At 39.8% G+C, this 26,170-nt stretch overlaps 3 protein-coding genes across 4 annotated transcripts in view; 2 read left to right on the forward strand and 1 right to left on the reverse strand.

The window, feature by feature from the left end:
- On the forward strand, positions 1-20,591 carry mtmr11 (myotubularin related protein 11). Of its 2 annotated transcripts, none has more exons than XM_077526058.1 (17): positions 1-466; positions 6,332-6,404; positions 9,676-9,812; positions 9,903-9,972; positions 10,650-10,789; positions 10,885-10,969; positions 11,618-11,765; positions 12,078-12,165; positions 12,338-12,426; positions 13,830-13,957; positions 14,053-14,134; positions 14,213-14,283; positions 14,732-14,904; positions 15,628-15,798; positions 15,890-16,108; positions 16,355-16,666; positions 17,747-20,591. In XM_077526058.1, the coding sequence occupies exons 1-17, from the start codon at positions 410-412 to the stop codon at positions 18,068-18,070; spliced, it is 2,367 nt and encodes a 788-aa protein (XP_077382184.1). In that variant the 5' UTR covers positions 1-409; the 3' UTR covers positions 18,071-20,591. The 2 variants fall into 2 exon arrangements, with proteins under 2 accessions (XP_077382184.1, XP_077382185.1); XM_077526059.1 differs by having other exon boundaries at positions 16,358-16,666.
- Positions 20,568-23,527, reverse strand: LOC144021863 (uncharacterized). The gene is made up of 2 exons (XM_077526063.1): positions 23,107-23,527; positions 20,568-21,355 (listed from the first exon to the last, which is right to left on the reverse strand). Exons 1-2 carry the CDS (start codon positions 23,172-23,174, stop codon positions 20,995-20,997), a joined length of 429 nt encoding a protein of 142 aa, XP_077382189.1. The 5' UTR covers positions 23,175-23,527; the 3' UTR covers positions 20,568-20,994.
- LOC144021862 (zinc finger protein 618-like) overlaps positions 23,461-26,170 on the forward strand; it is a 7,121-nt gene continuing 4,411 nt past the window's right edge. The window contains exons 1-3 of the mRNA XM_077526061.1: positions 23,461-24,203; positions 25,461-25,637; positions 25,714-25,931. Coding sequence (XP_077382187.1) covers positions 23,631-24,203; positions 25,461-25,637; positions 25,714-25,931 — 968 coding nt within the window. The 5' untranslated portion in view covers positions 23,461-23,630. The remainder of the gene's footprint in view (positions 24,204-25,460; positions 25,638-25,713; positions 25,932-26,170) is intronic.

Here is a 26,170-nt window from a genome sequence, read left to right on the forward strand (position 1 = left end):
AGAAGGCGTCAACAGTCAGTCAGCCAGCCAGGCAGGCGGGCGGGCGGGCGGGCGGGCGGTGAGTTGTCCTGCGTGGATGGAACAACAACAACAGCAGCTGCTTTTGCTTTTTGTCGTGTTTTTGAGTGTCCCCGGCGATGAGAAGACGCGCGGCGGGGTCGTCGACGGGCGCGGAAGCGCGTGCAAGTGAGGAAGAAGAAGAAGAAGAAGAAGAAAGAAGGAGGACGCGAGGTCTGAAGGAGGATGACCGCCGCCGCACATTCGTCATTTTCTGCACACATTCATTTTTTTTTCCCCCACCCTCACTAGTTAACATGGAGCGAGGAATAGCACTACTAACGTCACTTTATTTGTAGTCCAAGTATTATTGTTTTTAAATTACAAGAACTGGAGTTTTGGAATTGGAAGCATGTTGACTGGATCGAAAAGCACGTTTAAAGTCCGACAAATGGGGCCGGACATTAAGGTAAGATCAACTCACTTTTAAATCCAACTAACATGGAAAAATAGTTTATTAAAAAAAAAAAAAAAAAGCTTCAAATTTGACAGTTTTTTTTCCTCTTCTTTTTGTAATAGTCACGAATCACAGCATTTAAATTTTGTTTTTTAGCTTGTTAATTTGCCTTCTTTTGTGTGGTACATATTTTTGTATTTTACAATTACGGACCTATTTTACAAACGAGTGCTACTAAAATTACTACCATATTATTTAATCAGTTAGTTTAATTAATAATTGATGAACTTTTTTTTTTTTTTTTTTTTACATTTAAATGGACAGTGCAGAAAATGCACAAACTTAATTTGCTTATGTTGAACAAGCTCTGTAAGTCATTTGTTTGTTTGTTTGTCTTTTTTTTTTAAAGACAATTATGGTTTTGTTTTTTGTTTGTATTATATTATTTATTTATTTATTCATTTATTTATTTTCACTAGATTGTGGGTTGGCTGCCACCTTCCTTGAACACCATAACTAGTATTTCTAAAAATAAATTAATTAATTAAAAAAAAGAAAAAAAAAAGACGTTTTTAACTATGGTCTATTAATGATTAATCGTCATCAAAGTAGTTGTCAATTATAATTTGATAATTTAGTTGTTGATTAATCGTTGAATCGTTGTACTTACCTACCATGACATCTCACTTTATTAAAAGATAGCCAACATATTAGAAGCTCCCTTGTCACACTGCAAAAAAACAAAAATATGAAGGATCAACGCTTGTTATGAATCATCTGTTGGATGATTGGAAAGTGTGTGACTTTCCTTTTGGAAGCTTTTGGAAGCTTCAGGTCACATTTCTCATTTTTGTTGTTTGTTTTGCGCTGTGAAGCAGCAGGATGAGTCAGAGACTTTAAAAAAAAAAAAAAAAAAAAAAAAAAAAAGTCAAAGCCTCCAAATTTGAGTTTTTTCTTTTTCTTCTTCTTCTTCTTCTTCCTTTGTGGTTATTTTCAGCAGCCCGCAGGGGAAACGCTAACAGATGCTTGTGCTCGCTCGCTGCCCTTAGGAGTCTCGCGTGTGCGTGTACTTGTGGAGGAGGGGCACATCTGGCCGTTGCCATGGAGACTGCTGTTGAGGATTTTTTTTTCTTTTTTTTTTTGCATTCGATTACCTGTGAACACGAGATGCGGCGACAGATGCCGACATTCCTGTTTTTGGGGAACGTAGAGGAGAGAGGAGAGGCTCTCACGCACACACACGTGCGTGGGTACGACTATGAAGGCGGAATTTTTTTGTCCCAGATGGCTTTTGGCTTTTGCAGTCGGTATTCATCTTTCATCACCTTGACGCTTCTTCTTTGTCTTGAATGAGGTTGACATTTGCATATGTTTTGCATATTTTAATGTTGCTGTCAGTTGAGAAAATTGTGCTTTATGTCAAAGAGAGCTTTTTTTTCTTCTTTTTTTTTTAAATTCTTTTATTGTGGTGTGGTCGAGTAGCAATACCAGGCATGGCCTTATTTCAAGGTGCGGCCATTTTATGATCATAAACTGGACATTAGAAATCAAAAGATTTTTAAAATGATCTCTCATTGTTTTTTTTGTTTTTTATGGTGTGGAGGCTGTTTTCATGTATCAGTACTTGGTATTGGTTACTACCAGGAGTGTGACGATATATCAATATCGCGATAAATCATGATACTTTGTCTCCGATAGATTATCGATATGTCTATGCAAGTATGGCAGTATTTGTAATTAATATACAGCCACTCTTAACGGCTCCATTGTTGATGACTTATTGAGCAATTACTTGGCAGGCCACTAGTTGGAGCACCTCGTAATAGTGGCGGGAAATGGATGCAAGTCTTCAGTCGAAGAAGACTCATGAGCTTAATTTTATTATTATCCATCCATCCATTTTCTTGACCGCCTATTCCTCACAAGGCTCGCAGGGGTGCTGGAGCCTATCTCAGCTGGCTTTGGGCAGTAGGCGGGGGACACCCTGGACCGGTTGCCAGCCAATCACAGGGCACACAGAGACGAACAATCATCCACACTCACAAGCACACCTAGGGACAATTTGGAGCGCCCAATTAACCTGCCATGCATGTCTTTGGAATTTTGTCACATGACAAAATCGCATCATGTGTAGTTCTTGTTTTTTTGTCAATAAAGTTGATTGAAACGAAACAAAATGATTTCTTTCTGCACACAAACGTTTCTTGGGAGGTGCAATATGGCCACCTCGCGACCTCCAAAGTCTTGGCCGAGCGGCTATCCAGTCATAATGAAGTGATCAAATTGATTGTTGACAAAATGTGAACTTTTTTACTGCCGAAAATGACACGAGCCTTATCTGTTTAAAAAAAAGACAGAATGGGAGACGTTGGATTCTGCTACATTGTGATATAGAGAAATATTTCATCCTTGTTTGTTTGGTTTTTGCTTTATCACCATAGGCAGCCTAAAAATAGCATCTGGCTAAAAATAGAAACTGGCTTCCTTGTTGATTGTTAGTCAGCGACCTCGCATGGCCGTCTGACGTTTGTCATTGAGGTGAGGAAATGTGTGTGCGTGTGTGTGGACTGTCAGCTTCTTCTTTTTTTTGAGTGCTGGTGGCTGCAGTTCAGTAGCCGCAAGAGTTGCAGAGTCCAAGTAGGAGTGGCCGGAAAAAAACAATCAGCAGTGGCCGGATTGCGGTTGACGCGATGAAGTGAGACGAAAACAGTCATTTTAATATACTTGGAAATGTTGTCATTCATTCAAATTTGGCAGGCTCGTACGCGACAACATTTTTCTTTGGGCTGTGTCCAATTTCAAGTGGGAATATTATTTTGTACAGTTGATGACATTGCTACAAAATTGGAAATTCTGTAAAATGTTCCAGAAGGAGCAACAACACATGATGCTGAGTTGTTCTTTAGCAAATTGTGAGCAATGGAAAGTGCAGTCATCAGAATTTGTCACTTTGAGAGGTTCCACACAAACCAAACAAAAATGTGACTGGCCTCTGATGTCGTCACCTCCGAGCTCGTGTTGGTGCACAAACCATCAACTCGGAACTTGGCCAGTCCGCTTACAAAATCCACGTTTGTTTATTTGTTTTCGTTGAGCTGATTTCCAAGGTGACCAATGCCATTATGGGCCACCCTCTTGCAGCCATTTTATGATCAGGGACTAGAAATTAGAAATGATATGAATACAAAGTTGCCTTTTCTTTAAAACCATTTTTTAACTACAATCATGAAAAATTCATCCACTAGTACATATTAACTCATTCACTCCCAGCTATTTTCACAGAAGCAATCCTGTTCACTCCCATCTGTTTTCCTGGATTTTTTTTACTGATTTTTCAAGGCCCACAGAATATTGTATTCTATTGCGCTAAAAACATGGGACCTACCAAAAGAAAGATTAGTCTCTTCTTTCATCAGGGGAAAAAAAGTGTTTAAAAAAGTACATTTGTATCTGTTTCCATTTTGCAGCCATTAGCATTAGAAAATAGTTAAGTTTAATCGCTATTCACATTCCTGTTGAAAACACTGTCAAAAAGAGTTTGTTGCAACATTACCCTGGTTGATCTCTTATACTCTGCTGCCACCTGATCTCCGTTTTTTGTAATAACTACCATTGCTTTAAGCCACCTCTTCATGTCAGAAACTATAAAAGCATTCTGTATTGCTCTAGTATTAAAAAAAAAATCATAAGTAAAAAAACGTATAAATATGTCTTTGGGACACTAGTAATAAAATAGAACATATTTATACGTTTTTTTTGGGAGCAAATTAGTTAAATTATAAATATAGTTCAGCATTGTTGTAAAACACGATTATGTTTATTGTATATGCTGTGTTTTTGTGACTTGTGGCCCAAGTCACAGTTAGACGATTGCTGGACTGTGCCACCTCCTGCCTCGCAACCAGGTAATGGACGTGCGCAACAGTTGCTCCATCATCTGTTTCTTCTTCGGTCCATTCATTTACATTTGTAAAAGAAAAAAGAAAGCTGTTTCTTCTTCGGTTGTTGCTTCAGGTCTATTCGGCGCACTGCTGTTGATATAGCACCTCCATAATGGCGTAACACTGCAGCTGCACTTCAAATGCCGAGCTCCATCAACCGCTGTGTTGATTCATATCAGTGGCTCAGGCTGGAGGTGGCCGCCTCTGAATTTTGTGCACAGGAAAAACCCTGATTTCTTTTTTTTTTTTTTTTTTTTTAAACAAATGCTACAAACGCGAGGCTCCGATTTTCACCAGCGCAATTCGTCACAAGTCGTTAGCGTAGCATAAAATGTCACGTTTCTCACGATAAAAGGTCGGAGAGCCTCAAACTTTTCAGGCTGGATTAGTTTTTTTCAGTGTGGAAATCAGAAGTGCTGACGGATGCGTTCACAAGCTCTCAAACGTCTTACAAAGAAATTTTTCTTTGCTTTTTTTTTTTTTTTTTTTTGTCTGACCACCTGAGTAATCAAACTGCGGCATTACGAGCCTCGTCGTTCGTAAGTGGAGCGTTCTTGCTCATGAATGCCAAAGCGTTTCTCTCTGTGGGGGTCTCGTAAATTTAACTCGCTCCAAATGTTTGGAGGTGCAGTTTGAGGTTTGTGGCTTTGTGTGATCATTTGCAACAGAGCTATGGCAATCTGCAGATTTGATGGACTTTTGAAATGGATTCCCGTCAACGAAAGGGCTATTCGTTTGCACTCGTACACTTTTGAGAGTTCAATTCCATGTCAATTACAGATTCTTCATACTACAGCGTCAAATTGGGATTATTTTGAGAATAGATTCAACTGGCTATTTTTTTATTTTTTTATTTTTTCCATAAATGTATTCAGTTGCAGGTTTGGTCCGTAACATGTCAGAAAATGAGCAAAAATGTTGATTGTTGTTTTTCCAAAGTAATAGCAGATATGTGTGCAAATTGTCTTATTTTGAAAAGAAAAAACAAACAGTGATAATCGGTCTGCTTTCATGGAGGATTTGATTTGTTCTTTGTCTCAAACAAGTTCAATAAAAGCATGACAGAAATAAGAAAATAGTGACTGTTAAAATTCCAAGGATTAGGACCATTTGACGTTAAAAATTGTCTCTCCAAATTAGGAGTGCGACAATAAATCGTGATACTTTGTCTCCCGATAGATTATCGATACGCCTACACAAGTGTTAAGATATTTGTAGTTAATATATAGCCAGTATAACGGCTCCATTGTTCATGACTTATTGAGCAATTACTTGGCGGGCCGCTAGGGGGAGCACCTCATAGGAGTGGTGGGGCAATGGACGCAAGTCTTCAGGCGAAGAAGACTCATCAGCGCTCTTTGACTTGTGGAAGACATTTTATCTGTCCAGGAACTATTTTGCATATGTTTCTTTGATAAATGTGTATTATATCTTAAATTTAAACATTCTAAAAATATTTTATGTTTCAACTTTTTGAAGCAATGCTACACGTAAATATTGTAAGTTTATAAAACGAAACAATTGACTATGTAACTGACGGACGATATTGTTTAAGACACAAATTTGTTGACAGAAAGTGGTCTGTTAAGAAGACATTTGTTTAAAAAACAAATACACGAAAATACTCATTGTGAGTGAAGAAGACATCGTGAATAGTGTTTCAGTGATGGTACAAAAAGAAACAATTTTCTCATTGAAAAAAACAGTTCATGTCTTTGAGTCGTTTTATCGTGGATTTATGACCTGACCAATGTATCAATTATCGTGGTATCATCATACCGCGAGATAATCGTTATCGCCAGCCTTGTATCGCATATCATATCGCATCGTGAGGTTCCCACCCCGACACCACATAGTTGTGGATTCATTTTAATAATTGTTGAATTGTCACGCCTGCATGTGGATTGCAATCATTTGCATTATTTTGTCTCCACAGGAGAGGATGTTGAATCATCAGAGCGTGGCGACGGCGAGGGGTCGCGACGTCTTTGGACTCCGATGTCTTCCAGGTAAGGAGACGTTTTGAAATCCAGCCGCAGTTGACGTGAACGCGAAGATCCCAGCGAACCGTCGTCATTTTCACACGGCCGTCAGGGCTGACGCTTATCTTTTATCTCGTGACAACACCGCTTATCGGATTTCGTGACACGGCGCCCGTTTGTGATCGCGTCAATGGCAGCGTTTGTCTCTTCTGGCGGTCGTGATCCAAACGGTCGCCGCTGGCGACGGGATAATGGCGCCGCGTGACACTTGAGTGAAAACAAGCCGGCCTGCGGGAGGGCGGATTGCTCGGGAAGGCGCAAAAATTCTTATGCTTGCAGATTGCACAAAAATTGAGATCTGGCAAGATGGCAGCGTTGCGAAATCTGCAAAATTGTTGCAACAAAACACTTGCTCCTAGCTTACCGGTACCAGCTTTGTCTTGACATTGTCGCTATAAAATTGTTGTAAGTACACCTCGACAGAGAAGCTAATACTCTCTGCGCATAATCCAACAATTAGGAGACCACCACTGCCACCTACTGTAGTGGATGTGCAATAACTCACAGTCTGAAAAAAAAGAAAAACGTGGGTACGTTTTTACTGGGGTCACCGTGCCTGCTGCCAAAAGTTTGTTATAAGAACAAAAGTCTATTTAATACGTTAAAAATGATAGCAGCTTTGTTTGTGTTTGTTCACTATGATAAAAAAAATTTGAGCTTTAGTAGTTAGTTGCATACAATTGCAACCTACTACAGCAATCAGAATGAGAAAATTGTTTTTTTTCACTGCTTTTGTGATCTATAACAATGAATTTTTCACTTTTTAATTACCCCGTATTTTCCGCACTATAAGGCGCACCTTCAATGAATGCCATATTTTAAAACCTTTTCCATATATAAGGCGCTACAGTAGAGGCTGGGGTTACGTTATGCATCCATTAGATGGTGTTGCGCTAAAGAGAAATTTCAACAAAACAGTCAGATAGGTCAGTCAAACTTTATTAATAGATTACAAACCAGCTTTCTGGAAACTCCATTAACTCCCAAAATGAATAAACAGCTGTTTTATTATTTTCTCTGAGGTAAAGTATTAGTATTAGCTAGCGATCCAAGATGGCGGGATCTTCTGCGTATGCGCGGCACGGATCGGGCAGGGTCACCGATAGCGTCTTGACAGCGAGACCTGTTGCGGCTCAATATTCATCCATATATAAGGCGCACTGGATTATAAGGCGCATGGTCAGCTTTTGAAAAAAATTGAATGCTCTTAGGTGCGCCTTATAGTGCGGAAAATACGGTATTTTGAATTCAAGCCCGACAGTCTGTGTAACGTCTTCAGAACTTCCATGAAGACGTGGTGCAAGTAAAAGAGCGTACGAAAAATTCCAAAAGTCCGTTTAGCTCGCGAGTTTTTTTTCTCATTCTCTCGCTGGCGTTGACTACTCGTCCCCAGCAGGCTGGCCCACAGCGGGAAGCGTCTGCTCGCCAGGCGGCCCGGCCAAAAAACGAGGAAATATGCGGAGCAAAATAAGCAAAAAGCCAGCCTGGGCTGTGTTTTTACAGACGAGTCCTTGAGATGGAGCTCACCCCGCGACCGCAAAATCAACAGAAATGAGGAGAGCTCTTCAAAACACCAAACGAGTGGGCTTGTTTCAATACACCTTTTGTTGTGTAATGATGTCAAAATTCTTTATTTAATTATTTATTTAAAAATTTTTATGATTATTTGATGGGATAATGAGTGTGAAAGTCGCATTTATCCCTTTCTTATTTCACATCTGCGATACTACCTTTTTAAAGGTGTCAGATTTCAGAATTAGGTTGCCTGTTGACACGTAACAGTAAGATGTTAGGAAGGAAAAAAAAAAAAAGGAAGTGCAAGACGCCGATGAATTGAACAAAAAAGAGGAAGGCCTCACAATAAACAAGGAACAACAATGGGGGACATTTGATGTCGCCTCTCATGAGCATGTGACTCTTTGATGATGACATTCCCGTTCGATGTTTATTTGTAGATACCTTTACAAGTTTTGCACTTCCTGCAGCATAAACACGAGATGTGTTGCGTGAGTGGCAGAAATGAGCCTTTTCCTGTTTTGGCCTTTTGAGAATTCCCTCACGTCTGCACGGAGTGACGACCGTTCCGCTGCCGCCGTCGTTTCCGTTTCTTGACAAACGGAAGGCTTGCTCGTTCCGTCCACGCTTGCTGGAATGGAATTTCATTTTTCTTTGAACGTTGTTGCATTGCCATTTGCACATTTGCCGCTTGTGGGAATGTTGGCAGCGAACGCAACTTGTGTCAGCAGATGTTTCATATTTTCACGTTTGCCAGCAGCAGTTGAACGTCCACTACTGCACCTTTCTGCATTGCTCCTGTTTTTCCACGTCTGCGCTTCCTGTTGTGCGTCCCCGTCACAAGCACTGATTTGTTTCCTCCATGCGCCGATATTAGATTTTGACGGTATAATAACCGTAAGCAAAAATATTGCGGTATCACGGTGTTAAAATGACATATTTAACTAATTTGCTCCCCAAAACATATACATACGTTCTATTTTAAATGTTACCATGCTCCCAAAGACGTAATTATCCGTTTTTTTTGGTCAATGTTTTTTTTATTATTATTATTCTAGAGCATACAGATGATTTGATGCTTTGATGCAGCCTCTGAACTGATAACGGTTGAAGCAATGGTAGTTATTGCAAAAATGGCCAGCCGGTGGCAGGAGAGTATAAGAGATCAACCAGTGCCATGTTTTCCACAGTTTTAAACAGATTTGTGAATAATGATGAAAATTAGCTATAGTCTGCTAATTGCTTCAAAACGGAAACGTATAGAAATATACTTTTTTTTTTTTTTTCTCCTTATTTATTTATTATCTGGTTTATCTGTTTGACGTCAAATAGGTTGATAACTGCCGGCCACAGATATTATCGTGCATCCCTAGGTCTTTGCAGTTGAGAGGCTGCATCAAAGCCTTCTGTATGCTCTAGCATAAAAAAAACGTATAAATACGTCTTTGGGACACTTAAGACATTAAAAAAAAGCATTTATATGTTTTGGGGAGCAAATGAGCTTTTAATAACTTTACAAGAATTCTACACATGATCGTCAAACGTCGCTGCACCCGCATTAGACAATGGAGGTAAAAAAAAAAAAAAGATGCCATTTTTGGGATTGCCCGTCTGGGTGTGAATTCTGAAACACGAGTACGTAAAAGGGTGAACTTTGGAATTCACCCAAGATGGCTGCTTCAAGCCAAAATGGCCAACTTCCTATTTTGTTGTGTTTGTCCAGGCGAGTGCGTGCTGCAGAGGGCGGTGATGGTGAGGAAGAAGCTGACGGCGAGGGAAGGGAGGGGCTGGCTTTCCGGAACGCTCTTCTGCACTCACTTCCGAGTAGCTTTCGTACCTCAGGATGCCCCCAAACCCGACGTCAGCACAACCAAAACGTCAACACATGACAAGTCAATCTGCTGCATATAAGACCACAAAAATAAAAAAGATTTTTTTTTTGTGCTGCAGGACAATGCTGACCCGGTTCTTTTGGGGGATCATGACATTGCTTTGGCTTCCATTGAAAAGGTCGCCGTGGGTAAGTAACGCTTCAAATACTTTCTATGGCAAAAATGTCTTCAAATATTGTCTTGCACGAACACAATATTTATTAGGGGAAAAATTGATTTGGAAATATATCGCGACATTACAGCACGCAATTCCTGTATCAATTCAATATGGGTTTTTTTTTTTTTTTTTTATACAGCTTCTGACATGAAGAGGTTGCTTAAAGCAATGCTAGTAATTACAATAAAAAATGGCCAGAAGCTGCCAGCAGAGTATAAGAGATCAGCCAGGGCTGTGTTTCAACGAGCTTTTTTTTTTTTTTTTTTTGTCAGTGTTGTCAACAGGAATGTGAATACTGATGAAACTTAGCTAATGCTAATTGCTGCAGATATAACAGAACAGATACAAATATATATATTTTTTCCTGATGAAAGAAGAGATTTTAATCTTTCATTTGGTAGGTTCCATGTTTTGATAGCAATAGAACACAATATTGTATGGGCCTTGCAAAATCAGTCCAAATCCAGTGAAACAACCAGGAAGGGTTGCTTCAGCCAAAATGGCTGCCAGTCAATGAGTTAATGTTGCCAATTATTACAAGTCACTTTAAGGGGAGCATCAATTATTTCCAGATGTCCCCTTTTGGTGTTTGGGTCGTATTAATCACGAAAAATGTCTCCTCTTCCCCACCTTGACGTGTGTTTGCAGTGGGCCCCAACCGGACCAAAGTGGTGAGCCCAAATTCTTCGCTCAAGTTCACCCCGGAGGAGTTGGTGCTTTACTGCCGCGACCTGCGAGTCGTCTGCTTCCTGTTTGACCGCCTCACCCCCGACGCGCAAGTCATAGAGGTGCGTGTCGTCTCCGGCGCACACGTGACGCATGCGTGCGTGTTTACATTTCATGGTTGCCTGTTTGTTTTTTTTGTTTGTTTTTTTTCTCCCAGATAACGCACAGCATCGCCAAAACGTACCAGCCTCTGAAAGCCGGCTCGGTGCTGGCCTTCCAGAACGCCGCCCTCGGCAGCGTAGGTATGATCGCCGCTTCGAGTGCAACGTGAGCGCTCGCTCGCGTGCTTGTGACTGTCAGCTGTCAGATGAATTATGCAAACCAAACGCCTCCGCTGGAATAAGGCCACCTGCAGTTCAACTCTGCTGGGGTTCATGTATATGGAGGACCAAAATTCCAAATAAATAAATGACTAAAAGTGAAAATAAAAATGGATATAAAAAATATATAATTTGAAAATTATATATAAAAAAAATAATAAAACAAAAATAAAAAGAGCAAATATATAAATATATATATATATATATATATATATATATATATATATATATATATATATATATATATATATAATTGTTTAATTTTTTTATTTATATTTTTTATATCATTTATTTATTTAGTTATTTTGAATTTTGGCATTTGTGGTCCTCCATATAAATGTGTGTGTCCAAAAATAGTCATCAAAGCTAGAAGTCGAAGTGCAATCAATCGTTTTTGATCTGATGAGAGACTTTCTCCTCCTGCATCCATCGCGAGTCGGCTGTACACACTGTCCTCTCTTTTTTTTTTTTTTTTTTTTTTTTTTTTTTTTTTTTTTTTTTTTTTTTTTTATTTTTTTTTTTGGTGTGTGTGTGTGTGTGTGCGACCGCTCCATGTTTTCTGGTGTGCAGAAATGAAGCAGTTCCTAAGCAACCGGCGGCGGGACACCCACATGAACTGGCACGAGTCGGCGGCCGATTGGGAGCGCGAGCTGGAGCGCTGCGGCGCCACCGGCTGGAGAGTCAGCTCGCTTAACGAGCGCTTCGAGATGTCCACCAGGTACCCGGCCCAACACTTCATTTTTGGGGGAATTTATTTTATTGTATATGTAGGGCTTAACTTTCACTCTTCTTTGCGTGTATGGCATGGTGTCAGGTTTACCTGTTTGACATTTATTAAACATAACAAAAGGAGAGAAGACACTCAGTTCAAAGGTCGCGAGGAGAGAATTAACTGCTGCACTCTCTGGAAAAAAAATCTCCTCCTCACCCTCTCCTTTTATCTGGTTTCCACGCCCCTAGTTCCAACCCTAATAATGGCAGAAAATGTATAACTTTTTTTTTTTTTTTTTTTTTTTTTTTTTTTTTTAAGTCTTCCGAGGTTCATCGTGGTTCCGCAGAAAGTTCTCGACACGGAGCTGAAGAAAAGCTTCGCCCACTTCAACGACGGACGCATCCCCGTGAGTCATACTTCAAAATTGAACATATCTTCTCAAGTGTTTGTTTTGGGTTCCAGTTGAGCATGGAAAGAGGAAAATATTTTTGGTGTGTGATTTTTTTATTTTTATTGTTTTTTTTTATTTTTTTTTTTTATTTTTTTTTTTATTATTTTTTTTTTTTTGCGGGTTGCAGCGTTGGTGCTGGCGACATCCCCGCGGCAGCGACCTCCTGCGCATGTCCAGCTTCCACAACAACATCTACCACGAGAAGGACGACGTCAGGTGCACGCCTTTTGTCTCGCCGTCAAACCTTGTTGTGCACTCGTTGGAGACACTTTATTTACTTCCTCCATTTTGTTACGTTGGCCACTTTTTTGATGAATCGTTTCCTATACTCAACTACATAGTCAAGTACAGTTTATGAAAATTTGCGTTCTGCTTAGGGGTGTGAATTGCCTCGCACCTGGTGATTTGATCCATATCACGATTCATAGGTCACAATTCGATTCGAATACCGATTCATCGATATAAATCTGTAAGTCGGTTATTGTGATTTTTTTTTAAAATTTTTATTTTATTTTTTTTACTGAAATTTAGAACATACTAATCAGTAAACTTGTACACTGCAGGATTGTTTGAAAATTCATGAATTTATCTGAAACTTCAACACTGTATTTAACAAACAGGTTACAATCTGTTCTCATTCAAATAAAATATTAAATATTAAAGGGATACTTGACTCACTGAACAATATTCAGCAGTGAAAAGTTCATATTTTGTCCAGAATGAATTTGATAACTCCCATTATTTTCCACGGACAAATACCTTTAATTTAAGAAGCTAATTTTTCTTCTTTCTGTCTGTCGACTGATGATGACGTCACATGTGTAACGGCCAATCATGGCTCAGTTTACTGACCAACCTCAGAAAACAGGTGAGCCATGATTGGCTGTTACCTACTTCCTCAGCACAGGTGATGTCGTCATCATCAGTCGACAGCAAGTAGAAAAATTACTTTTTTAAAAGGTATTAATTTTACATTAAAAATAATGAAGTTATCAAATTCATTCTTGACAAAATATTAATTTTTCACTGCTGAAAATTGTTCAATGAGTCAAGTATCCCTTTAAAATGTTTTTTTTCCTCTTCCTGTCGACTGTTGATGACATCACCTGTGCTGAGGAAGTATGTAACGGCCAGTCATGGCTCACCTGTTTTCTGGGTTTGGTCAATAAACTGAGCCATGATTGGTCGTTAACAAATTCCTCAGCACAGGTGATATCATCATCAGTCGACAGACAGCAAGTAGAAAAATTACTTTTCGAGACAAAATATTCATTTTTTATTGCTGAAAATGATCAAGTATCCCATTAATGTTCCATTAAATAGTTGTAATATCAAATCGATTTTCGACCCACCTAATTTTGCTAAGTCTGATTTTTATTTTATTTTATTTTTTTATTTATTTTATGATTTATTAATTTATTTATTTTTTATTTTTTTTAATTATTATTTATTATTATTATCCTATGTGTTATTTATTATTTTATTTATATATTATTATTTTTATTTATTTATTTATTTATAAAAAAATTAATTATTATTTATTATTATTATCTTATGTATTTATTTTTTTTATTTTTATTTTTTTATTTATTCATTTATTTATTTTTGTTGTTGCTTAGGAACTTGGAGCTGATCCTGTTCGGCTGCCATTCGTCGCTGTGCGTGGTGGTGGAGCTGGGTGAGGAGCTGCCGTCGCCGGCCGACATCCAGCTAGCACACGGACGCCTGCGCCAGCTCTGTCTCGGAGGTTCGTCCCAAAAAAAAAAAAAAAACATTAAAACTATCATCCCGGACGATCAGCAAATCTCTCATTGGATGTTTTGTTTTTTTCCTACCGTGCAGACATCTCCTCCGCGTCTGTGAGCGTGCCCGATGACAAGTGGCTGTCCACGCTGGAAGCCACTCACTGGTTGGACTACACCAGGTAACCGCTGCCATCATCATCATCATCATCATCACCATCATCATTAATTAATAATTAAAAAATGCGTTTCTTGCATAGGTGTTGCCTAAAGAAAGCTTCGGAAGTGGCGTGCCTTCTGCGTAGTGGTCACATGACGGTGGCGCTGCAAGGTCAGTCACGTGACAGGTTCTTTTTTTTTTCATGTTTTTTTTTTTTTTTTAATTATGATGCAATTATAATTTAATTTATCTAATTATGTAGTTGTATGATCAAAATTGGCATCATCCTCACTAAAATCTGTTAACAAGTATTTACGTACTTGTTTAGTCATTTGTCAATAACTAAAGTTGTTTACCTTAATTGTATTTTATTATTTTGTTTTATTATTTTGACTTTTATTTTGTTTTATTTTATTTTATTTATTTTTTATTTATGTTTTATTTTATTTTTAGCCTATACATAGTTTTCCAACAATCTGATTGGGAGGGACAAAAATAAATAAATAATAATAATAATAATAATTTTCTTTCTTTTTTTCCATGAAATTAAAAAATAAATAAATAAAAATCTTTTCCCATGTTTGTTGTTGTTGATGTGTATGATGTTTTTGTTTGTCAGAGTGTGAGGACCGCGACCTGAGCTGCGTAGTGTCCAGCCTGGCGCAGGTGATGTGCGACCCGCACTGCCGCAGCCGCGCGGGCTTCCAGAGTCTGGTGCAGAAGGAGTGGGTGACGGCCGGACATCGATTCTACAGCCGCGCCAACTTTCACCGCCTCAACGACAAAGACGAGGTGAAACGGGCACGCCTTTTGCAAACCCAGCTTGCTTTCTATTTTGATTTTGATTTTTTACAGCGATGCAACAAATCAGTGATTAAGCGGTTCTATAATTGCCAGATGTTTTGCTCAAAGAATTTTTAGAATTTTAGCCTCTTAAGTCATTCAATCCCAAAAACGTGTAAAAACGTTTTTTAAAACTTTGTCCTTCTCTCCCAAAAACATGTTTACAGGTGTTTGTTTTTTTTTGTGTTTTTTTTTTGTTTTTTTGTTTTTTTTTTGTTTTGAAATTTGCTTTGTCTTTGGAAAATGGTAATCAACATTTTTGATGATTTTCTCACACATTTTGAACCAAACAAACTTGATCATTGCATCAATTTATACAAATATTTTACAATAAGGGAATGGGAAATTTAAAAAAAAAAATGTTTTTATCCAATACATCTATTAATCGAAAATATTTTTGTAATTTTTTTTTTTTGTTTTTTTTACCAGCAATGCAACACTTCAGTGATTTATTGGCTAAATAAGTGTCAGATATTTTAGAATTTCAGCCTCTCAGTAGTACATTTTAAGGTTTTTTTTTTTTTTTTTTTTTTTTTTTTTTTTTTTTTTAATTAGAAATTTGTAAACATTTGCTTTGATTTGGGAAAATGGTGATCAAGATTTTTGATAAATTTTCTCACGTTATGGACCAAAGAGAATCATCATCAGCTCACACGGCGTTATTGTTTCCAGGCCCCCGTCTTCCTGCTGTTCCTGGACTGCGTGTGGCAGCTGTGGTCGCAGTACCCGTCTCGCTTCCAGCTGACGGACGACTTCCTGCTGGCGCTGCACGACAGCGCCCACCTGCCGCTCTTCTCCAGCTTCCTGGCCAACTCGCAGCGGGAGAGATGCAGACGCTCGCAGGTACCCACCAAAAAAAATAAAAAATAAAAAACCGATCTGAGGCCCCGCCCCCACCATCTGACGCCACCTACTTTTTTTGTCCCTCCCCAAGAACCAGGGCCAGTGCTACACGCCGGTCAACGGCTGGCGAGAGCCGCCACCGGATGGCAGCGCGGAGCCGGCGGCGGACCCGCCGCTGCCGCCGGTGTGGGACTGGTTGCTCCAGTACAGCGAGCAGCGGCAGGCGGCGTTCACCCAGCCTGTCCCGCGCACGCCCGCGCCGCCGCCACTGCTCAACGGGAACCTCAACACGCACCCGGACGCCCGCCGGGTAAACTGCTGCGCAACGCTGACGCCTGGTGGCCATGTGGGGAGATTTGCAGCAAAAAAAAAAAAAGTTCATTCCAAATATTTTTGGTTATGACTAGTGTTAATTTTGTTTACAAAAACTAAAGAAAATGTTGTCAATGAAAACTAAAAAAAAATTTCATCAACAAAACCTAAAGAAAAATAATTTCGTCAAAGCAATGCAAATTCTTAGTGAATATTTTTTTTTTTTCTGTCCCGCCCACCCCAGCAGAGTGACGCCACCCCCGGCTCGGTGTTTCTCTTCTCGCGGGGCGTCTTCTCCTGCCCGGCCAACCTGCTCCCCTGGCGCGGTGGCGGGGGCGGGGCCAGCATCTCGGGCGTGTACCGCAAGAGCCACCGGCGGGCGCCGTCCTCGGAGAGCGTCCCCGGAGGCCTGGAGAGGCTGCTGAAGGCCTGCTCCCTCGCAGAGGGCCCCCCCGGCCCCGAGGCCGACCCCTACCGGCCTTTGCTGCCCCTCCTCATGGGGCCCTGCCTGGGCCTGTGGAGGGAATGTTACCACCGGGGGGCGCTGCATGCTCAGGTACGTCAAAGTGGTTTTCTGTGCATGCATTGATAGAAAGAAAAAAACAAAACATTTTGGTGTGTGCGTCCTTTTGGTGCGTTGATTCCTTTCTTTCATACACAAATCAGAACTTTTGTGACTTTGTTTGTATATTAGAAAAGCAACACAAGTTTCATCTTTTAGAATTATCCAGAAAGAAATTAACTGTTAACGTCCTTTAGAGTAAAAAAAATAATAATAATTTGGTAAAAATAATACAAATTGACCCTTTTATCAGAATAAAGCATGTTTTTTATTTTTGTCTTTCTTTCCTTTTTTAAATTTATTTTATTTTTTTAACCTATTGAAGACTTATTTGATCATATTGAATATGATATGATTGAATATGACCAATTTGAATGTGTTTTTTATATATATGCAGATGAGAGGTAGTAGTGCTCTTCTGACAATATTGATTTTATTGTCCATAGAGGGCATCTAAAATAAAATAAAAAAATGAAATCTATACATGTATGTATATTATAAGAGTAAGCCAAATTTTGGCTCATTTTAACTTACCGGTATGCGCCGGAAAAATTGAAAATGCCATTGTCAAAAAACTTTCCCCAAAAAGATTTCTTTATGATTTATTAACATATTGAAGGCTGTAATTTGTTCATATTGAATATTCCAATTTGAATATCTTTTTTTTTTTTTATATATATATATTTGCAGATGATCGTTGTGCTCTTCTGACAATATTACTTTTATTGCCCATAGAGGCTATCTAAAGTAAAATAAAAATAAAAAAAAACTAGTACACATGTATGGATAGGTCTGATGTCACTGAACATTTTGAGGGGTTGCAAGTAAAATAAAAAAATATTCAGAACTGTCTTAGTTATCACACTTGTAAGAATGAGCCGAATTTTGGCTCATTTTAACTTATGTGTCATAAAAACATTCCCGTCCACGAGAGTTCATGTGAAGCAACTTGTGTTGCTTTTAAAATATGAAAGGTGCTATAGAAATAAAGGATTGATTGGTTGATGTTCTGATGCGAAGTTTTTGGCTGTCCACTTTTTTTTGCTAACGTCCTCGTTTGATTTTATTGGCCAGGCCTTCTCGCACCCACTGAGCGCCAACCACCGCCACCCGCTGGAGCTCCTGGCCGGGGAGGTGCGCCACCTCCAGGAGCGACTGGCCCAGGCGCGCTCCGCCCCCGCCGACGCCAACCTCAACCACAACGCCAACAACGGCACCTTCCTCTTCCCCAAGTCTCACGGAGCCGTCGCCGCCCACAAAGCGCCCTCGACCGCCGTCCCCGCCGCCAATCCGCCACCCAAAGACAACGCAAACAAACACACCTTTCTGTTCGGGCACGCTTCGGACGCCCGTACGGGACCCGTCGACTCCAAAGTGGCCAAAAGCAACGCGAGCTAATCCCGCCTCCTCGTCTTTTTTCCATTTTTGAGGACAGCCGACGAGATGACGAGCGGACCCACAATGCACTTGGAGGCCTTCCTGACACATTTCCCGCAAAGGAAGCCCGTCTGTTTTTAGACCGCAAAGTGTGTCAAGATGGAACTTAAAAAAGGTACTTGCAAAACACTCACTTGAAAAGTCAAACTTGCAAAGGAAAAAGAACAAAACTTAAAAAAAAAAAAAACAGCAGTTGAGTAAAAAGTATTTGACAGTGTATTAGAGCCATGTATAAATATATATATATATTTTAGAGCGCAGGGGCAATATGCCGAGGAAAATAACTCGCAAATTTGCGACTTTCTAAAGTGGCAAATTTGCGAGAAAAAAACTTGTAAATTTGCCGCTTTCGGAAGTGGCAAATTTGCAAATTTCTAAACTCTCAAATTTGTGACAAAAAAAAATCGTAAATTTTGTGAGTTTGGAGAGTTTGCAACTTTCTAAAGTGGCAAATTTGCGAGTTTATAATGTGACACTTTCTGAACACGAAAATTTGCCCCATTATAAACTCGCTAATTTGCCACTTTTTAAAAGTCTAAACTCGCAAATTTGCCACTTTGTAAAATCTCAAATTTTAGTTTTTTTTTCTCACAAATTTGCCACCTCGTAAAATCTCAAATTTTAGTTTTTTTTCTCACAAATTTGCCACCTCAGAAAGTCGCAAATTAGAAAAAAATAAAATACAAAAAGAAAATTGTAAATTTGTGACTTTCTAAACTCTAAAATTTGTGAGAAGAAAAAAAACTTGTACATTTTTTTGTTTGTTGAGAAAGTGGAGACTTTGCGACTTTATAGTGGCAAATTTGCGAGTTTTTTTTTTTTTTTTTGCAAATTTGCCACTTTAGAAAGTCACAAACTTGCCACTTTCTAAACTTACAAATTTGCGATTTATTTATTTTGCAACTTTCTAAAGTGCCAAATTTTCTAGTTTTTTTCCCAACATATTGGCCCCGCCTTCTAAAAAAAAATGTATTTATACATGGCCCTAATCCACCGTTGTATTTGATCTTGTATCTCAAAAAAAGAAGAAACATTTTTGTCACCATTTTGAAAAACTGTCATGAAATAAGTTGAGGACGATGTTTCCACTCCGTGTAAGAGAAATGAAGTGGTGAAGATTTCCCTTTTTTTATTTTTTTATTTTTTTTTATTTTTTTTTATTTTAGCACTGTGGAAGCTTCTCACGTGAGTTTGCGGGAAATGTTGACCAAATTTAACACAAACAATCAATTTAACACACTTTTGGACCAAAAAGTGTTTTTTTTTTGTTTTGTTTTTTGTTTTTTTTTAAGAGCAACCTCATCAAGCACAAGGATTTTGAGCTTTTTTTTGTGAGAAAACGAGCATAGACATTTTGGCAAACAATCCCTGAGCGGACACTTGATTAGGTACACTGAGGCCAGGTGTACCTAATCAAGTGTCCGTTGCTTGTGGGCTTTTTTTCTTTTCTTTTTTCTTTTTTCTTAATCTGAGGAGGTGGTGAGCCGCACCCGTGCTGGAATTTGGGGCATGAGAGTTATTTTGGTATTCGCCTCTCATATCGGTTGGCCCACCCGCTCGCTCGCTCGCTGCTTTCTGCGCTCCCCCGCACACCACGATGGCCGCCTTCCTTAAAAAAAAATAATGGTTCTGCCATGTTGCCGTCTTGTCTCAACTCTTGAGGGTGATTTCCCTCGTCTTGTTTTAAACATTTTCAATAAAAAGATTAAAACTAGACATGTTGGATACCAACCTTTTTTTTCACACCAGTAAAAGTACTCAATTACTGAGTAGTCACTGATACCAAGTTATTAATACCACTAGTACTTTTTATAAAAATCCTCATATATTAAAAAAAAAAAAAAAAAAAAAAACACTTGAAAGACATATCCTACTCTAACATTTGTCCTCAAAATTGCTTAAAATGAAGTTGCTAGTCTTTTCATTTTTAGTTCCTGATGATAAAACAGCCACAAGGCGGGTCAGCTGCTGCTACAAAATTACTCAAACAAAAATTGCCCTTAATTTCATGCAATTTTAAAGGGACCTCCGATTTTTTTATTTTCTATGTTCATTTTAAAACCCAATTATTGAATTCTATAATATGCAAAAAAAAATGTTCACAACTTTTTTTTTTTTTTTTTTAAAGGGATACTTGACTTATTGGGCCATTTTCAGCAGTAAAAAAATCTATTTTGTCCATAATTAATGTAACTTCATTATTTTTCATGTATAATTAGTACCTTTAAAAAGTAATTTTTCTACTTGCTGTCGACTGATGACATCACCTGTGCTGAGGAAGTAGGTAACAACCAATCATGGCTCAGTTTACTGACCAAACCCAGAAAACAGGTGAGCCATGATTGGCTGATTTGTATAATGATTTTTTATTTTTTTTTGGTACGAATTTGACAGATGTGCATTTTGTATTTGTATTGACATGTTTTTGTTCTGATTTTGAAAAATAAAAAGCAGCATGTTGTTAACTTGTGCAACACACAAACTTTATTCATTCCTGTTTTGTTTTGTTTTTGTTTTCTTGAAAAAAATAAATAAGATCTGGAAACATTAAAAAGTAGCACGGCACTGACTCTATACAATCGTTTGCTTTTTTTTTTTGTGGTCCAAACGGGACACAAACGTGTGCAAAAAAAATGCCACAATGGGGCGGAGCCTAAAAACACAACAGCTAAAAACATTCACCACGCATGAAAAACGTACTTGGACTTTTGCCAGGTGAACTTTGACCCTGTGTCAAGTGTTGAACGTCCAACTGGAAAATGTTTCAACCAAAGGGAAACATTTCCAGTAGCCCGAAAGGGGCGTGGCCAGCAAAATCCCCAAACCAGAAGTCCTCACTCAGCCGTCATTCCGGAGACGCGTTTTGGCACTTTCGGACTGGATGGTCAGCCCCAGCATCCGGCGGCGGGCTCCTGCACGGGGCCCCACAAGCAGACCAGCGACGACGACGAAGACGAGGAGGCCCCGGCGGGGCCCCCCGGCCGGCTCAGCGACTTGCACACGGGGCAGGGGTAGTCTGAGAGGCCCTCGATGTCGCGGAAGGCCAAGTTGACGATGTGGCGGCAGCACGGCTCGCAGTACAGGTGGCCGCACGACAGGCGCTTGAGGCGCGCCTCGGACGCCACGCAGCCCTGGCAGTGCGGCGGCGGCGGCATGGCGTCGGGCCCCAGCGACAGCGAGCCCGTCAGCGAGCTGCTGCCGTCCAGGCTGCTGCCCGCCTGGCTGCTGCTCAGCTTGCCGGGGGATCTGGCGACACAGAGAGTGTTGGGGGGAGGAGACCAGTCAGTGCAAGCCGGGTTTAAAAGTCGACTCGACGTGAAACCGCGCTCGAGAGGAGAAAGATTTCAAAATTCACCCTGTATGTTTCAATGTGGGCAGTAGAAGTGTGACGATATATATCGATATCATAATACCGTTGCCTCCCAATAGATTATTGATACACTAACGCATGTCTCGCAATATTTGGCTAATATACAGCCACGATAACGGCTCCATTGTCCATTACTTATTAAGCAATTACTTGGTGGGCCACTAGGGGGAGTGCCTCCTAAGAGTGGAGGGGAAATAGATGGAGCTTTTCAGGTGAAGAAGACTTATGAGCTTAGTTTTATTATATATATTTAAATGTATTATTTTATTTAAATACGTGCATTTTATTTATATATACACATATTTATATTTTTATATTGATTTTTTAAATTTAATTTATTTATTCATTATTTATTTTAATTATTTTATTTGTATTTATTATAGTTTTATTTATATTAAATTATTATTATTATATGATTAGTATTATGGATTTATTGCCTGACCAATAGATCGATAATCGCAGTATAGTCATATTGTGAGATCGTTATCGTGAACCTTGCATCATATATTGGGGTGCTCACTATTTTTTTTTTTTTTTTTTAACAAGTAAAAAAAAAAAAATTTACAAAAAAGTGGACAGTATGTGCTGCTTTGAAGCCCCTTTTTCTCTGCTCGCTCAGTTCCTTAGACCCCAATATTAGATTTGGCAGATGTAATTCTTTAAATTAAAAAATATATATACAAGTTTCCTCTTGCACTAAACATCATGAAGCATAATTTCTCCAAGTATTTAAGGCAAGTTGTAAAATGTCTGAAGTCTTCTTGTTTATGTTTAATAAATTTAAAACAGCATAAATGATGCTGTTTCTACTACGTAATTTCATAGACTTAATTGGCTGAATAGAGAGCAGAGGAAATGACACAATCGGTAGTGACATTTTTTCAAAACTGTTGCCTTAGTCCAGTCGTGTCCAAACTTGGTCCTCGGGGGACGGAGTCCTGCAGGTTTCGGATGTTTCCCAACTTGCACCTGTTTCCAATTATGAACAGGATCATTCTCAGGTTTGCTGGTGAGTTTCAGGGTAGTTGGAAAAGAGAAAACATCCCAAACTTGCACGACTCCACGACCCTCGAGGAGCGAGTTTGGACCACCTGCGCCGCATGTTTTGTCCGTTTGAAGCAAAGTTGCAGGTAGCGAGAAACAAAAGAACAACAACAACAATTTCAATCAGTTGCTGAAACGTTCACGATCATGAAACAAGCCATTTCCAATTGATCCCACAGAAGACGAACTAAATGATGAAGTGCTGTTTTGATGAGCACAAGCCGGGCTCAATTAGCGTTATCATGACGTCACTGGAGAGCTCGAATCTCACAAAGTGCGACAAATGTCTAAAAAATAAATGGCAAATGAAGACATGTTATCATTTTACTTAGCTATATTTCAATGTCCACTTCAAAATGTGACATTTATAGATTCATGATGATGATGATGATGAAGATGACGAATTTTCTCACAGCAGCTTGTTGCATTTGTGGACAATTAAAAACAAAAATCATTAACAATGGCAAATAACGAGTAAGATGCCGTCGTTTGCATCGAGACGTTACGCAAGGGAGGATCTTCCCGCGCGTGTGACGTTTCATATTTATTTATTATGATTTTTTTAATGGCAATTCTTTCTCACCTGCTGGACGATGACGACTTGAAGCAGTCAAAGCTGAGCGCGGCGAGGATCCGCCACAGAAGGTCCATCGTGTCCGAGCGCGCGGCCGACAGCTCTCATGCTGCCCACGCACATGCGCAATTCATCCTCATCATCACCATCATCATCCTCGGCTTCTTCTGCGCGGCGGCGACAGACAGACAGACAAACAGACAGGCAGTGCGTGCGACTTGAAATCAAGGCCGAGTGGCGCATGTGCGTGTTCGGCCAGCAGGGGGCGCGAGAGAGACGCGCACACAAGTGGGAGGACGCTGAGGTTCGCGCGCATTCATTCGTTTGCGTCATACTTGGGGGCGGAGCATCCATTTCCTGTGAGTTGGGATGGGATTGTTCACTGTGGCTCGGGATTGGGAGGGGGTGGGATCAAGTTTTTTTTTCTTTTTCAACCCTCACTCGGGATTGGGAGGAGGTGTGACGTTTTGTGCAGGAGCGGGAGGGAGCGCAAAAAAAAAAAAAAAAGCCCCTCACGTGACTGAGGAACAAAAATGGAAGCGTTCAGCGTCAAACAAGAGCAAATGGTGATCCACAGCAAGTCCGACTTGAGCGCCAAAGTGAAGAACGGGGACCCTTGCGTTCAACTCAAAGATGTTCAGGGCAAGTCGCCATTTTGTGCCAAGTTCGCCAGGATCGAGTGCTACGGCTTGGACACCAACTACGTGGCTTGCAAGGTGTGCTCGGTCCCGATCAAGTACACCAGCGAGTCCGGTACGAGCGGCCTGATCAGGCACAAATGTCACGTGAGCAAGGCCGCCCCAGTCTCCGCCCCCGTCCCCGACGACGACGAGGGTGCCGAGCGAGGAGAAAGCCCGAAGTTTCAGGACGTCTTGACGAGCCTGGCAGCCAAAGTCGCGCGCATGTGCAGCCAGGATTTGCGGCCGCTGTCGGTGGTGGAGGGGCGGGGCTTCGCGGGAGTCGCGCAAGCGCTGCTCGAGATCGGGTCCAGGTTCGGATGCAAGTTTCCGGTGGAAGGCATTCTGCCGTCTGCGGGCACGCTGGCGCGTCACGTGGATGAAGCCTACGACCAATTGAAAGGGCGTGTCAAGGACGAGATCCGGCAGGTATGATGATGATGATGATGATGATGATGATGATGATGCTCCCTTCTTGCTCCTCCTTTGTCTCAAATAGCGGTTTGCAAGAAACGTTTACTAACAAATTGGCAGTAGTACTGATCAGTTGTGACGGTCAGATGAAGACTTTGGAACACTTTTCAGCTTCCAATCCGACTGCTTGCGCACACATTTTGGAGAAATTGGTTTAAAAATGGCTTTAAAAGATCTTCTATGGAGGTAAATATGGTGCAAAAGTAACTTGTAAAAAATAAAAATAAAAAAATAAAAAAATAAAATTGTACCTGTAGAAAATGTATGAATTTGTATCTGTAAAAGTGATTTGTACCTAAAAAAAAAAAAAATGTACTTATAAAAATGTACCTGTAAAAAAATTGTGCCAGTGGAAAAAATATTCTACCTGGAAAAAAAATAAAAAATACAAATAAAAAAAATTATACCAGTAAAAGGAAAAAATATAGACCTGTAAAGGAAAAAAATATACATGTAAAATGATAATAATAAAAAAAAAGTTACCTGTAAAAGGAAAAAAAATGTATCTGTAGTGAAAAAAACAAAAAACTACCTGTAGTAAAATAAATAAATAAATAAATTGTACCTGTATTAAAAAAAATTGTACCTGTAGTAAAAAAAAAACTTACCTGTAAAAGGAAAAAAATTATCTGTAGTAAAAAAAAAAAGTACCTGTAGTAAAATAAATAAATTGTACCTGTATTTAAAATTTTTTTTACCTGTAGTAAAAAAAAAAAAAAAAAAAAAAAAATGGACCTGTAGTAAAAATAAAAAATGGACCTGTAGTTTAAAAAAACAAAACAAAAAAAAACATTGTACCTGTGGTATATAAAAATGTACTTTTTTTTTTCTATAGGTACAAATCATGACTTTTACAGATACAAATTTATACTTTTTGTTTTTCTACAGGTACAATTTTATTTTTTTACAAGTTACTTTTGCACCATATTTAGCTCCATAATCTTCATCATAGCAGGTTAAGTTTTTAATCTGGATTGAAAAGCATTTCCACTTGAGTCAAACTTCACTCGTGTTGGCATCTCATTTTGTTTGCATACAGCATCACAGCTTTTATGCTCCTTCACCATGTTTGCTTTGAACTCTCCGATCAACCCTCATTTGCAGACCTCCCGCCATCTTTATATCCCATTTGCATTTCAAATCTGTCGTCCATATAAGATATTTGTAGAAAACGCCGTTGTGACGTGCAATATTGGGTGTTGTGCTTTTGAGTGCCAAGCGCATGCCGTGTCGGCGGATCTTTGGACGGCGGAGTGGGCGGAGACTCGCTATCTGACCGTAACGGCGCACTACATCCACGAGTGGAAGTCGCGCCGTCAGGTCCTGGCCACGCGAGAGGTGGCGGAAGATGACGACGACATCAAAAGGACCGCCGGGGAAATTCTTCAGGTGACCTGTTTTTTTATTTATTGAATTGTTTGCTTGGGTGGCTAATTAAAAAAAAAAAAAAAATCTGTGAAAGTAGGAATTTGGCATTGCGAGCGAGGACGTGGTGGTGGTGTCGGATGATGCTTTGGACTCCGCCTTCCAAGGTTACACGCGACTATCGTGCGCCAGCCACAAAATCGACGCCATTCTGCAACACGTCTTCGACGGCCTGGATGAGGAGAACCCGCTGCAAGCACCCGTCATCCAGCTGATGGCCGCCATTAACGTGCTCGCCACACACTTGAAAAGAGAACGGTAAGAGTCACTGATCTACATATATGACTGGATAGCCGATGGGTGATGGGGGAAAAAAAAAATATTTGTATCTGTTTCTGTTTTGCAGCATTTAGCATTAGAATATAGCTAACTTTTATCATTATTCACATTCCTGGTGAAAACACTGGCGAAAACAGCTTGAAATTAAGGGATAAACATATACATTTGTCTTTGTGACACTGGTAATATTTAAAATAGAACGTATTTATACGTTTTTG

Source organism: Festucalex cinctus, chromosome 7 (genome assembly GCF_051991245.1).
Source record: "Festucalex cinctus isolate MCC-2025b chromosome 7, RoL_Fcin_1.0, whole genome shotgun sequence".
NCBI lineage: Eukaryota > Metazoa > Chordata > Actinopteri > Syngnathiformes > Syngnathidae > Festucalex > Festucalex cinctus.